Source organism: Mauremys reevesii, linkage group 6 (genome assembly GCF_016161935.1).
Source record: "Mauremys reevesii isolate NIE-2019 linkage group 6, ASM1616193v1, whole genome shotgun sequence".
Taxonomy (NCBI): Eukaryota; Metazoa; Chordata; order Testudines; family Geoemydidae; genus Mauremys; species Mauremys reevesii.
In genome coordinates, this window is record NC_052628.1 from 56168272 (window position 1) to 56183238 (window position 14967).

Below are 14967 nucleotides of genomic sequence, written 5' to 3' on the forward strand. Positions count from 1 at the left end.
TGTGTCTTATGGTAGGATATAGGTATTGTCCCCAATCCTGCCTCTGTGTGTGCCCGGAGGGTACATATACATATCAAAATATCTTTGTGAGGCTTAGCAAGAGAAGCAGGTGTTTAACGTTTATTTTAGGACATACAGAATAAAGATGTCTCTAGAACTCACCTCCCAGCTCACATGTTATTTTCTCCCGTGCCCAGGCTCTTATAAAATAGCATTTCTATTGTGTTCTATACGTTTTTCCCTAAAATAGCTTTTAAAATTTGTGACAGATTCACAACCGAGCTAGATACTGAACTTTTTTTTTCCGGAAGATAAAAGCGTGTAGACAGAAGGAAAAGAAGAGCGTAAAACGGAGTCCATTTTTGTTTCACCGGAACAACAACCCCTAACATTCCAAACTGTGGTCTCATCTAATGAAAGTGAGTTCTAATGTGTCAAAAGAAGGTTACGTTTGAGAAAGTCCTAGCTTTGCATTGTTGTTATCGTGGTCTGTTCTGGCCATTTGGTACGTGGCATAGGGCAAGTTAACAGTAAAAGCTCATTTCCAAATTACATTTGAGTTGTCCCCATTTTTAAGTCTTATTGTAATTTGTCGGAGGTGGAAATGCATCTTGTCAAGTTAATCTTGTTTTGACTTGGACATCAGAGGAATGAGACTACTTTTATTGATAGATTCACTTCGTCCCAGCTCAACTGCTGTCAGTCTACTTCCCAAGACTCACACAACGGTTCAGAGGAGATTGGACTTTCGTCGGGAATCAAACCAGCACTAAAGCCGGTTTCCCAATTCCTTTAAGTATCTTCTTTCAGAATACATAGGTAATTGATTCTTTCTCAGAAAATGATCGTCACCATCCGCACAACTACAGTGGAGTAAAAATACATCTCTGAAACAGAACAATTTGCGTTGTTTTTTGCTTTCCTTCTTATTGTAGTCTGTTTCCCAGGTCAGTGGGATCTGATTGGTGCTGTCCCTTTAATCTGTTGACATTATCTCCCAAATAAACAAGCTGCCATCGATCTTTTCATTAGGTGATCAAATAACAAATAGAGCAGGTGAAAAACAAGAGCATTAATATGCTTACATTTCTTTAGCAGGCATCCCAGCAACATTATTGGAAGTAAAAGTTCCATTCCTGTTATGGAATGGATGCTACATCAGTTGTGTCTGTAATATTTGCGACGATACACATAGGTAAACGCAAGTGTGTTATCTTACTGGGAAGTGCGTATATCGCTACACGCGCATATCTTTGAATCTGTGTGTTGAATAGAAAAAAACAGGTCTCATAAGAAAATACTAAAAACTGGAGGCTATCAATATCTCCCATCTATAATTCCTTCAATCAGAATCAATATGCTTGAAATATAGAAATAACGGGCCATGTTCTCAAGCTGGGTTGCTTGACGAGTCTCGGGAAAGCAGCCTGGATGCTAAAAGCAAAAGTTATCCTTGCAAAGTACTGCTCTACTGTAACTCATTCACAGTGGGTTTCCAATGAAATTTAGACAGACGCTGCGTCCCATGTTAACCCCATTAGAAACACGGAATAGAAAAGCAGTACTTGCCTGGTGAAGCCTGGTTGGGCCGAGGTTCTGGGTGCCAGCTGAAGCGATCCAGGTTCCGAGGAAACCTTTTCAAGGAAGAGCAGGGCACAAGCTGCTGGGTCCGTCCACCTTCTCTCTGACTCTCTTTCACTCTCCTTCTCTCTCTCCTTCTCTCTGTGCCTTGCTCTGCCTCTTTTACTCCCTGTCTCTCCACAGTCTGGGGAGTAAAATCTGGATGATATACATACAGCGCTTGCTTTTTTTGTCTGGTTTAATCTTATTCGTTTCACCTTTTCACTGACCAAGAGCAAGGAGCGAGAGTTTATTTGGAAAGAGGGAGAGAGAGGAAAGGAGCCCACTGTTGCATAGTTAATAACATCCTTTTTATCAATGCAATATACAATAGGGGCGGCTTGGCCAGGGGACTCATTGAAAATCTCTTCATTATTTCAGGACAAAACAAACCGTTTATTCTGATTTTAGAAATCTTCCTCTCAAACTGGCTCAAAAATCTTACATTTGTGGGCTTGACAGAAAATAAAATCATTATCAAGCCGCATCTAAGGCTTTTTTTTTAATGAAGGGAATATATTTTTAAAAACAGCTTCTGTAATATTTCACATTCCCCTTTTCCTTGCAGGTTTTGCTTGGTTTCCAAACTGATTTAAAACTTTGATATGAGCTAAGGGGAGTTCGTGCAGTTTCTTTCTTCTTTGTCACACACAGACACTCGACCCATAGCGCATTTAAAACCCAGCACATAAGAGGACGTTGCATGGAAGAAGGGATGGGAGACAGGAGGCTAGAAGAGGTAGACAATTAAAAAGAAGGTTTGTTGCCCCAAAGCAGCGTCTTTATTTTGAAAAAAGTAATGAAAAGGTTTTGTGGCGTCCTGCTGCTTTAGAAAAGGCACGGGCTTTGTGCACTGAGGAGGAAGGGGGGCGCTGGGGACTTTGCTGGGCTGAAGCTCCTAGGCTCGGTTTCTGTCCGCTAGATGGCAGCCGGATCCAGCGATTCCACTACTAGACAGTTGGAAGAGAGAGAGAGCAACCCTCCCCCCCAGTACATACTCCAACCTTCACTCTCTCTCTCTCTCTCTCTCTTCCTGGGACTTTCGTTTACCAGCATTGATCTTCCCAGACAACAAAATGAGAACTTACTTTTGTTTTATTAATAATTATAGAAGCATTGCTGGCTGTATAAACAGCCTTGGAAAGGGACACTATTGGAAAGTGTAATCATCATCATAATTAATAGTAACCCTTCCAGGGGAAAGTGTTGATTTCTGCTCTCATTTTACGACACCGAGAATTCCACCAGTGTCATTGATCGTAATTAAAAATATCAAAGGAGGAAGAGTATTTTAGGTAATAAATGGGAGCCAGCACCGTGGTATAGAAAAAAAGCAAAGTTGAAGTTAATTTATATATATACGTTTATTTATATATATATACATATATTATATTATATAAATAATAAGCAATATTAGTGGGTACATGTATATATTATTACACTATATATGTGTGTGTGTTACACAAAGCAAATTTTTTTTACTTTCAGTAATAAAAATTTCTAATAAGGTTTTTCAATTGGAAACATACAGAAATCTAATTAATAAAAACCCCAAAAAACTTTTCAGCATGAACCAAAATAATTTCATTTTAATTCCCCTTTCCCCCATCGCAATGTATCTCCCCCTCCACCACCCCCCGTCCTTTTGATGTGTGTGCGTGTGTGAGTGTGTATGACCATAGACGACCCATACTAATCAGGTCTCAAAGTAAATAGCAGCGCAGGGCGATCTCAATGTAAATTGTGCTTGTCAGAAGAATCCCCTTCTCTCCCCCCCCCCCCCGCCTTCATTCCCCAACCCAGTCAGTAGGTAGCAGAGAATAAAAAAAAAGAGGGGGGGGCCTCTTAACCAATGGAGTGAAGGAGGCTTGGCTAACCTTAGCCTCCCATTTTCTCTCCCCCCAATTCAGGGCTCTGACCAGTCAGTCGCCTTTGATTATCAGTTGCCAGCAGCCCCTCTCTTGGCTCCTTGACATGAGCTCCATATAAGGCAGCGATCTCCATAGAAACGTGTCAGTTTCAATAGTAGTGTCAAAGTTCACTATATACAGACATTCGCGCAGATCCCCCTTTCGGAAACATTGCTCTGCTAGTCTTCCCGTTTAAACGCATTCATTTTTGGGTCTCTCTCTCTCTCTCTCCCTCTCTCTCTCTCTCTCTCTCTTCCTTTCTCTCTCTCTCTCTCCCCCCTTTCTTGCATATTCTATTAGTTTTTTTCTTCAGCTCCCTCTTCTCCTTCCTTTTCTTCTTTTTCTCTACCCTTCCTCCTAGTGTCTTTCGCTTCATTCCCGCAGGAGAAGAGAGAGGTGAAACTAAAAAAAAAAAAAAGGAAAAAAAAAGGAAAAAAGAAGCAGCAGCAGCCCAGAGAGAAAGGACGCTTTCATATCTTAATATCATTTTTTTCCATTATTGTCTATTGTTTTTTATTTTGGGGCAGGCTTTTGGTCCTGGCTGATGAGTTTTTATCTGAAATACTTTTTTTGAGCAAAAAAAAGGAACATTTTCCCGGCGAGCTCCAGCGATTTTTGTAACCAGCATCGTGTATTATAACCGAAGAAGAAGGAAGGAGCAAGAAAGAGGGAAAGAAGAGGATTTATTTATTCGACCTACTTTGGATCTCTCGTTTTCTGCGTGTGCCATTATTATTCATATTCTATTTTTTTACACTTCGCCGTGAATTCGTCTCCTCTGCGAATTAGTCACATCCAATTGCTTTTGTATTTCTTTAGTAAAAAGAAAGAGAGAGAGAGAGAAAGAGAGAGAGAGAGAGAAACAACAGCCAACAGCAACAACAACATCAAACTGTCTAATCTTCAATCCCTCCTCGATCGCGTTTCCCAAGACTGGTTTCCTGAATGGCTGACTGCGTTTTGCCCTGGACCTGGCCCCCGGACACTTTTATCCCCTGATCATCGGCAGCCTTTTTCTCTCTCTCTCCACCATCCTCGCCCAGGCCTGCGCCCCCAAAAGAGCCCAGAGCGCCGGCGGCGGCAACTGGGGACAAGCAGCGGCACCAGCACCAGCACCGGCCGGGCCCCGGCAGCGAGCAGCAGCGGCGGCGGCAGCAGCACCGACCTCCTCCTCCTCCTTCTCCTCCTCCAGCTTCCTCTATGTCTGCACATCCTTTGCACTCCTAGCGCTCGGACTGTGTGGCGGGTGCGCGCTGTGTGTGTGTGTCCGCCGATCGCCTCCCCCGTGTGACTCTCCTGCATGCCTCTCCCCGCAGCCCGGCCGGCCGCTTCTCATTTTGCAACTTGAGGGAAAAAACATATTTAAAAAAAAAAGAGGGGGGGACCAAAAAATCCTTCATCCCTCCCATCCCCCCACAGAGAGAGAGAGAGAGAGGAGGGGGTTGCAAAAATAAAGAGAAAGAAAACGGCAGAAACAGCTCCAAGAAGCAGCAGCAGCACCACAAGGGCAGCAGCAGCAGCAGCTGAAGCAGAGGCAGGCAAGATTCCTTCTCTCTCCTCTCTCCCCCAAATCCGAGCCACCCACTCCCCCCCACCCCCCTCCTCTCCCCGGCAGCCCTCCGCGAGAAGCTCCGCTCCCCAGCACTTTTTGGGCCCGAGATATGGCAATGGTAGTTAGCAGCTGGCGAGATCCGCAGGAAGACGTGGCCGGGGGCAACCCGAGCGGCCCCAACCCAGCAGCTCAGCCGGCCCGGGATCAGCAGCAGCAAGCGGCCTCGGCGGCCCCGCACACCCCGCAGACCCCTAGCCAGCCGGGACCCCCTTCCACCCCGGGCACGGCCGGGGACAAGGGCCAGAGCCAGCAGGGTTCGGGCCAGAGCCAGCAGCACATCGAGTGCGTGGTTTGCGGGGACAAATCCAGCGGCAAACACTACGGCCAATTCACCTGCGAGGGCTGCAAAAGTTTCTTCAAGAGGAGCGTCCGCAGGAACTTAACTTACACATGTCGTGCCAACAGGAACTGTCCCATCGACCAGCACCACCGCAACCAGTGCCAGTACTGCCGCCTCAAGAAGTGCCTCAAAGTGGGCATGAGGCGGGAAGGTGAATATTTCTTCCCTATTCTACTCTCCCTCTCTCTGTAGCTCGGGGTGTATGTTTGCAATCCATCTACAGCTTTGCACCCAGGCTTTTGGTTTGCGCTGATGCCCTCCTCCTCTTCCTTTCTTCCCCCCCTCCCCAACACCACCACCACCACACACTTCCCTTCTCTGCTCACTGGGATGGGAATTTATTATGATGATCAGTCACTAAATATTTATTATTTCTCCAGTATCACTAGTATAATCTCTGTGTGTGTATGTGGTTTTGTCTATTGTTGGCATGAGGCTGGGGGGACAACATTCTTTACAAGATGGGTTTCCTTCTATTTCCCCTCCCTCCCTCCATATATAAAATTTAAAAACCCCACAACACTTCGCAGTAGATCCATTTCCACCATCATCTTTCCTGAAAGAAAGATGAAAGACATGTAAGTGGGGGGAAGGGGGAGAGAGAAAGGAAGGGGGAGAAATATGCTACTGTATCTCAGCTTTCTTCTGCTTGCCAGTATGGTAGAGTCTGCCTCTTGCAAGATCTGGCCTTCTTTTCACTCCATGCTCTCAAAGGAAAGTTTGTGACTGAACCGTGTTTTTATAGTCCTGTCATTTTTTAGCATGCTGCTCATTTTATTTCTCCATCAAACTCCACCCTCTGTTTAAATACTGCATACAAATTACAATTTACAACATATTTACTGATCCTTCTGATTTTCGCATAATACATAGTCTGTTTCTGGCATGAGCTCCCCACCGTTTCAAATGCTGTTTTTCAGAGTAGTTCTGATGTTTGCTTGCAATATGTCTCATTTTCCTGTAGCAAGACTGGCTGCACTATATTTTCGAAATATATTTAGCAGTTTACAGTTAAAGTTCATCTTGTGACTATCGTTAAAGATGTCTTATAGGCAAAGAAGCGAAACAGTCAATTTTGTGGAGTGGGGATTACTACTTCTTTAATTAGTTTTAAAATTATATTTTATATGCCACTAGAAAGTGAGTTCTTTCATATATGAAAGAGCTCGCACATATGACGACTTAATTTGTAGCTTCAGGGAGCTGTTTGTAGCGTCTGGGAAAAAAAGCAAACTTAGAATTGTGTTTTCATTTAATTGAAAAAATAACTGCCAAGTTTAAAACTATAATTAGGCGGAGAGGGGGAAAAAGAGTCCAGCCACTTAGATTTTGAGGGCTCAATTGGAATTTAGGTTTTCATCAATACTGTAATAAAGGATAAAGTTACGAAAATATTGCACGCTCTAAACTGGAAAAGATAAATTATATATAGGTGTGTGTTAATAATAAACCACAGTAGCCGTATCTTCTCCTTGAATTACCTCTGTTTACATTGCATGCAGTTTAGAACACTGACACTGATGAAGTAAAACATACACATACTAAAAAAAAAAACTTTGGTCAGCTTTAGGAACTCAAAGCATGCTTACGTTTTGTATTGAGATGGTTAATGAATCCAGTGTTTTTGCAGTTGCAAGCTTGTGCATTCAGTGTGCAAAGCTGTCTACAGGCTTTTGCAGTTGCAACAGCGCAGCAAAGATATTAATTAAACCATCGCATTTTTTCACTAATGTTTGGCTACTGTAAGTTCAGACCCTTCCCCCCACCCCCTTTCGAATATTTAATCTTTCTCTTCCTTCTATCAGTGAGAACTTTGCTGGGCACGTATTGGATGCTTGCTCCGTGTAATAAAAAGTTAGAAGTGGTTAGCTGGGGGGCTGTGACCTGATCCAGTTATAAGGATAATTTGATGGTATTTTTGAAGAATATGGACACATTTGTTTTTTTAAAAAACAATTTGCTTGTAAATCTACATGCTCCTCGGACAATGGACTGGGAAATAAGAAAGAGCTATGGTACCTATATTTGTACCAGATTGCTGGGATTTTTACCCCAGACAGCACGCTACAATCCGGAGGATTTCTTTTATTTGTGTTTTGCTGGTTGCTTTCCTTTTGCTGCGAGTGGGGGGAGGGTGGATTGTCTCGTTGTTTTGGTTGGGATTTTTTTATTTGTAATTTGTATTCTATTTTATTTTTTTTGGCTGTGCTGGTGATGGGGCCGGGATGCCTGTACAGGGGCTGAGGGTAAGGAGATGCAGACTGTTATGTATACACTGCTCCATGTGTATATGCTGTCTATAGCTCTCTGTACGTGTGTGTGTGTGTGTGTCTGTGTGGGAATAAGCCTTGCATTGTCTCCGGATCGGCTGTAACGTGTTAGGCGATGTTTGCAAGCCTCCTGGATGCACATTTCCTCTCCTTTTCTCTTTCTTTTTGTCAGCGGTTCAGCGAGGAAGAATGCCTCCAACCCAGCCGAACCCAGGCCAGTACGCGCTGACCAACGGGGACCCTCTGAACGGCCACTGCTATCTGTCGGGATACATCTCGCTGCTGCTGCGGGCCGAGCCCTACCCGACCTCGCGCTACGGCAGCCAGTGCATGCAGCCCAACAACATCATGGGCATCGAGAACATCTGCGAGCTGGCCGCCCGCCTGCTCTTCAGCGCCGTCGAGTGGGCCCGCAACATCCCCTTCTTCCCCGACCTGCAGATCACCGACCAGGTGGCCCTGCTGCGGCTCACTTGGAGCGAGCTGTTTGTGCTCAACGCGGCGCAGTGCTCCATGCCCCTGCATGTGGCCCCTCTGCTGGCAGCCGCCGGCCTGCACGCCTCGCCCATGTCTGCCGACCGGGTGGTGGCCTTCATGGACCACATCCGCATCTTCCAGGAGCAGGTGGAGAAGCTCAAGGCCCTGCACGTCGACTCGGCGGAGTACAGCTGCCTCAAAGCCATCGTCCTCTTCACATCAGGTGAGTGTGTTCGGGGGAGAGAGGCCAAGGGCAAGGGATGGGGGGAGCTGAGGGGAGAGGTCGGAGAAGGCGAAAGAGATCATTAGGCAACAGCAAGAGCAAAATCATAGGGTCAAACCTCCCAGCTTCCCCCCGCCCCCGCAAGCCAGGCTGGCTTGGGGTTAGGTTAATAAAACCCACTCGATTTGCAAATCAATGTGGCTCCCACGTTTATGGGAAGAGCTGTAGATAGCTGGAGTTCTATACACACTATATTCCATTACCCCCACTGCCAGGGTTTGTGCTCCTTGTTTCCTTGGATAACGGGGGGTGGGGAGGTGGGGAAAAGAGAGAAATATTACCAGCTATCTTCGGGTGTGAGAGTGACTGTGTGTCTGCCAGAGAGAGAGGAGGGATCTGGGTTTCTTGTGGTACTTTAACTGGTAAGGAGGTTCTCCCCGAGAGTGTTAAAAGGAGTGCATAAGCACAAATAAATCATAAACAATACTGATTTATTGCTGCCTGATTTTCCCTTATCGGAAACCATTCACGTTTGCAGTTGCAGAGGTTATTGAGGATCGTAAAAAATGGATTCGATCTAAAAGAGAAAGGCAAAAAAAAAAAAACCCACCAGAAAACCAACCCCAACAATAGAAACAGCAAGTCGCGGGGGAGGGGGAGAGGGTTATGTACCAGCTTACCAGCCTAGAGAGAAATCTTTTTGCTATGCAAACCACACAAATATTGGAATTTTAACAGATTGCCTGAAAAAAAACCCCAAATTAAGTGTAGGAGGTGATAACATGCATGCATGCATGTTAACAATTTTTCTCATGATAGATGATTCAAATTAACTTGCAGGAAGGTGTATTAACTTCGCTTTGAAGTGTTCGGGTTGTAGCCTATAAGATTATTATACATCTTTTATTATTGTAACCTTCGAGAGTGAAATATATAAACATCAAAGACGAACAATTTTCGGAAAACATAGGAAATATAAACAAGCAAGATAAGAAGCCACTCAATGTTATTTTCTTTTTCTTTCTGTCTTTTCCTTTTTTGAACCATTCCTCCCACTTAGCAATAAATAAACAGTTGTAATAAATCTAACTTGAAACTAGGCCGAAGCAAAATTAAAAGCATTCTTGAACAAAGATGGCAAATCGTTCAAAGGCCTTGTTTAACAGTAAGCAGTTTATAATCCATCAATATTTGTTGCCTTTCATGCATGAAAAATAGTATTTACATGGTATTAAAATGACTCTTAAATTTGCACAATATTGTAATGTAGCAAATGTAGTATTAATATCGATTTGAACATCAGATAATTTATTTAGACAGGAGTATCTAATTTGTATGCAGGGTGGTCAGAGACATGTACTTTGACTGCCCCCTTTTACTTTCAGTGCAAATGCAGTCTTGTAGTGTTGGAAGGAATCTTTCTTTGCGAAGGATAAAGTACAGATCTTAAAACAAATGGAAGATTTACTGATTAGCCATCTCGACATTTTAATGCATTTTATCTTAATAAGTCTTCTTGATGGAAACATGTTTTTCAAAGGTGACAAAGAGACTGGGCAGCATTTATCAGCCTGATTTAACTCGAGTCTGTCTGTAGACTTACATTCCATACTCATTCATTTCAGAATGTTCATCAGTAAACAGACCAATCTCTGAGAATCTTTCTGTTTTTCAACACCTATTGAAGATTTTTTTTGTAAAATAGAGGGAGAACTGGTGTGGTGGTTAGTAGTTATTAAAAGAAAAGACACCTGAAAGGCGTTTGCCCCAAATGAAGAGTGGGTTTTTCCCATCTTTCCCCCCAAATTCTGGACCTGGGCTAGATGTGTAACTGGTGGCTTTTTTAACTCCTTCTTTCTATATGAATAGTAATGTATTCAAGTATATAATGAAATATTTACCAAGGGAGGAGCTTGCTCCAGCAATTGACTAAAGCGATGAATGGGGTTTAGGAATGGAACAATAATATTATTTTGGAGCAGAATAGCATGGGGCATATTAGAAGATGAAAATACAGCTGTCAGTAGTAATTTACCCCTTTCCCTTATCCCCAAACACACATTTCCACTTTTGACTAAACTTGTTTTGATTGCTAGCCAGAGGGGAATTCATGGGAAGCCTTTCTCGAAGTCATCCAACTTTTAAGCAAACTTTGACTGATGGAAAAGACATTTTTAGACATATTGTCCAAAGCAGTTTACTAAGCACTGAGTATTTAAAGCTGGCATGAGCTTATCTTGGTGTGTTTTTTACATTTGGGTTCCGGATAGTATATTTAATCTTTAAAATTCTGGACACCGTCCAAGAACTAGGTCGTGACCCAAACGTACTACTCTTTAAAAAAAACTTTATTAATTTATACACCTACGTGTTTCTTCTAGTAAATAAAAGTTTCCACGAAGGGACCAGACAAAATAACATAAATTCAATAAATCTATTTGCAGCGCAATAAGAACTTTGATTTCTAGTTATATGCCAGCTGATTACATCTATATTTTCTGAACACTAAACTCTTCTGAATGCATCACATGAAATACATTCCCTGTACTACAAAGGATAAGGCTGGAGTGTACTGAACAGTAATGGTTATTTATTTACATAATTTCTTTTCCATAGACTGCAGGAAGAAATATTGAGCTCTCCCTTATTGACACATTGCCATATAAAAAGTGAGACATACAGAATTTCCACATTAGCCCTCTCTTTATTAACTGAGATATAATTCACGGATGGTAAATATGTATTGCATTACTTCTTACACATATTCCATTTCTCCGGACTCAATAAACTAATCGGTTTTATACCATATAGTGTTTAATTTTTTAAATCTTGTTTTAAGCGGTTGGGAAAAAACTTTAAGAGTGCTAAATACAATTCAAATAAACACATATGCCGGGACATTTCAAATAATTAATAGAGAGTAGATATTATCTGCATTAGAAAATTGTAAGTGTTTCTGTGTAATACAAAATCTAAGACGTATTCTTTCCCCTTTTTAACGTATTTCTATCAAGTAACTTCCCAATCTTGATTGTCCAGTGACTCTGCATTGTAGGTGCACTTATCGTAAATATCTGATAAATATTTTACTAACCTTAAGGGTATGACATATGGGGCCTAAAAAAAAATCTGCTGGGCTATCAGTAAGACCCTTTCATATTGCATTGTTTGGAAGTTGAATGGGATCCTATTGCATAATGAGCAGATGATACATGTAAAATACCAAGATATATGTAAATATGGACTGTGATTTGTGGCAATCAGCATATGAACAGGACTGTGGTTTTGATATATATTTCAAACAAGAACAGGCCTATTCTTTTGATATAGGTATAGATATAGATATTGCAGCCTGGTGCTTTAGATGTTGCAAAATAACACTGCATTAAAGGTACAGTATGGATTAGCAAAACAGTCTGGCTTGGATAATAGTATATCTGAGGGATGCCTAGTCCGTAGCTCAGGTCAAAGGTTCTTATCCTCAGAAGTTCTTGAATCATAGCTTGTTTTATTTGTATTTTTGCTCGAGGCCATAGTATGGTAGATGAAGGTATTCAGAGATCTTTTTAAATTCAGTTTTTGAAATAGAAAGACATAAACTTCAAAAATCCAGTTGCCAGAGATTTTTGCTTTGAATAATTTGTTGTGTCTTTCCAGGGTCATAAATTTACATTCACAATTTTGTAATGTCCTTTTGGGGCTATTAACATTCATTAATTCATATACAGATCTATATATTAGCAAAGCCTGGCTTTGATCTATAGTAAACCACACTGCAACTGACTGCTCGCCTGTGAGACTTATGTTTTAAAAATATTTATTATTAATATACGTAACAATGTGGCTATTTGAACTATAGGGGCAAATCCATTATATTTCACTGACGGTGGTTTCCTGAGCAAGTCTCTCAACGAATCAGCTGATACACAATAATTCGCTGTTTTGGTATTTTAGATAGATAGATAGATAGATAGATAGATAGATAGATAGATAGATTCCAGGTCATGTTCTCAGCTTAGTATGCAATTGCCTCGATCGCATCGTTCTGCCGGGTATGAAGGATATACTTCTGGCTATATATGTGAAAAATACACATATATGGTTACATTTAGGCAATGCTCACGCACTGCAGCCGTTTCCAGCTTTATGGCTGATAGCTGCAGATGTCTGCTTAGCACAGTCTGGAGTAACTGAGCCATATTCCTCTTAGATTATTATACAGTTTACAAAGATGTGACCTATTTTCAATTACTTGCTCCCAGATACAGAGAGCAGTTCAGCCTTTCTCTTTGGCATTGCATTGCAGATTCCGGACAAGGGACTCCAAATCCCATATTGCGAAAGCATTTTGACTTGTTCGGATTTCCAGCCATGTCCAGAAACTCGGCGTATTTGAATTAATTAATCAATGTATGTATTTATTTAGCATGCAGCATCGATGCAGGCCACATTTAGTATAAAGCCAAACAATGGCTCTCCTGGCTCTGTGTTTGAGTTGTAGCCATGGTACAACACTCATCAGTGTGTATATTAAAACAAAATCATGAGCATAATAGCCCCGTTCCTCCTCTCTCTCCCCACTCAGAGGCTGATAGTCTCCTGACAGAAGACAGGTTGCTGTGGCTTGGCTGTATGGCTTCAGATCCCCCCCACCCCCCACCACCCACTCACACACACACACACAGCATCCTACATTATTTATTTCCAAGGTGGCGGAGGAAACACAAAGGGAGGTTTTGCCTGCGCGTCTCTCTGTTTGTCGGGCTGGTTGCTCGGCTAGCCCTGCCTGGGTGCTGATGGGGGGTGTGTTATGGTTGGAAGGGGCGGTGGGACGGTGTATTTAGTCCCTGTGTATGTGCGCTGTTTGCTCGCTTGCTTACTGAGTAACTAACGGTTTCCCCTCCTTGTCTCCTCCTGGTGTGTGGCTGCCTGGGTAGATGCCTGTGGCCTGTCAGATGCTGCCCATATCGAGAGCCTGCAAGAGAAATCTCAATGCGCCCTGGAGGAATATGTGAGGAGCCAGTACCCCAACCAGCCGAGTCGCTTCGGCAAACTGCTCCTGAGGCTGCCTTCCCTGCGCACCGTCTCGTCCTCAGTCATCGAGCAGCTCTTCTTCGTCCGCTTGGTAGGTAAAACCCCCATTGAAACCCTCATCAGAGATATGTTACTATCTGGGAGCAGCTTCAACTGGCCTTACATGTCTATCCAGTGTTCCTAGAGCACAGCCAACACCCCCATAGAGACACTGAGGACCAACACAAACAGAAATATACGAACCGAGTAAAGTTGGGGTGCAGAGAGGGGGGGGAAAGCAGACAATAAACAAAAAAAATAAAGACTCGTGTAGGATCAGATCTGTGACCATGTTTGAAAGGAAAAGAAAGGACCTTGTGTCTGTGGAAAATTTTGGAAAAAGGACCGAGGGAAATTTAATAAAACCAGAAGGAGAATAATGGATCTTCCAGGATTTATTGTGGACTGATGTGGATATATTCTGTACAGAAACAAAGAAACAAACAAAAAATATTGACGCTGAACTGAATCTTGTGTAGAAAACACACACGCAAACACTTACCACGAACATTGTTATTCATTTTGTAAAATATTAGTCTTTATTTTCATTTTTTGGTAAAATTTAAAACATCGTATGCGCATAAAGAAAAAAGAAACAAGAATTAGGGGAAAATAACATTTTCCAAATAATTATAAAAAACAATTGTCCTGTGTCTATGTATCTATATCTGTTTTGTATTTTTTTCTGGTTCCAAACCAGGTTTCCTGTGATTCTATACTAATAATTTTTGATATAACCCTTTGCTTCTTATAATGAGTGCGATATATGTTGTCGAAGCTGTTCTTCAAGAATTAAAATTGAAGTGAGAATTTAAACAAAAATAAAAGAATTTAGCAAAAAAAAATCATTAGTCTTGTTGCTTGACCGTGCCAACAGAGTTGACAAACGTATACTCCCTCGCTTTTAACTTCTAGTGGGATTAAATGGGAGAAGTTTTTAAAAAAAACTTTTAAGGGGGCTACAAAGTTGTATAAAGCACACAGTGTTCCAAAACTGATTTGATTGTGTAAGTTTAGGATTTAAGAGACAGATGCGAACACAAACAGTTCAATATCATAGATGAATCAATTTATCTGCGATTGTATCACAAAGCTAAGTGTATCTACCCTGGTCAACGCATTTTGAAACACCTTTCTTGTCAGTTGAAGCTTCTGCTAAGTTTACACAGTGCTATTTCCTTGTAGAATTCACGGGCAAGGTTTGGAGTCACTGTGTTCTACCAGCACTGTGCAGTGATGTGCAATATAAGGTATACTGTAGTCATTTTTCCTGGTATTCGTTTGTTAAAAGCTTAGTGGGGTTTTTCCCAAGACTTCAAAGACCCAACACTGTGTGGTCTGATTGTGTGCTGCATTTGCTATCTTTTGCTGAAAGGATCGGTGTTATTGTTTTTCTCTCCTCCAGTCACTAAATGTAAAGGGTATTCCCATCCCATTAATAC

The 14967-nt window shown here is 42.1% G+C and overlaps 1 protein-coding gene across 3 annotated transcripts; it reads left to right on the top strand.

Moving 5' to 3' along the window:
* Window positions 1-5014: 5014 nt before the first annotated feature.
* On the top strand, window positions 5015-13774 carry NR2F1 (nuclear receptor subfamily 2 group F member 1). 3 transcript variants are annotated; one of them, XM_039545222.1, is made up of 3 exons: window positions 5015-5633; window positions 7925-8452; window positions 13390-13774. In XM_039545222.1, the coding sequence occupies exons 1-3, from the start codon at window positions 5192-5194 to the stop codon at window positions 13668-13670; spliced, it is 1251 nt and encodes a 416-aa protein (XP_039401156.1). In that variant the 5' UTR covers window positions 5015-5191; the 3' UTR covers window positions 13671-13774. The 3 variants fall into 3 exon arrangements, with proteins under 3 accessions (XP_039401156.1, XP_039401157.1, XP_039401158.1); XM_039545223.1 differs by having other exon boundaries at window positions 7928-8452; XM_039545224.1 differs by lacking the exon at window positions 5015-5633 and adding an exon at window positions 5943-6060.
* The last annotated feature ends 1193 nt before the right edge of the window (window positions 13775-14967 follow it).

Excerpts from the sequence above, each read along its gene's own strand:
- NR2F1 (XM_039545222.1), top strand. The coding sequence starts at position 5,192 with ATGGCAATGGTAGTTAGCAGCTGGCGAGATCCGCAGGAAGACGTGGCC. Across the intron at positions 5,634-7,924 it reads AGTGGGCATGAGGCGGGAAG|CGGTTCAGCGAGGAAGAATG; the intron begins GTGAATATTTCT and ends TCTTTTTGTCAG. Across the intron at positions 8,453-13,389 it reads CATCGTCCTCTTCACATCAG|ATGCCTGTGGCCTGTCAGAT; the intron begins GTGAGTGTGTTC and ends CTGCCTGGGTAG.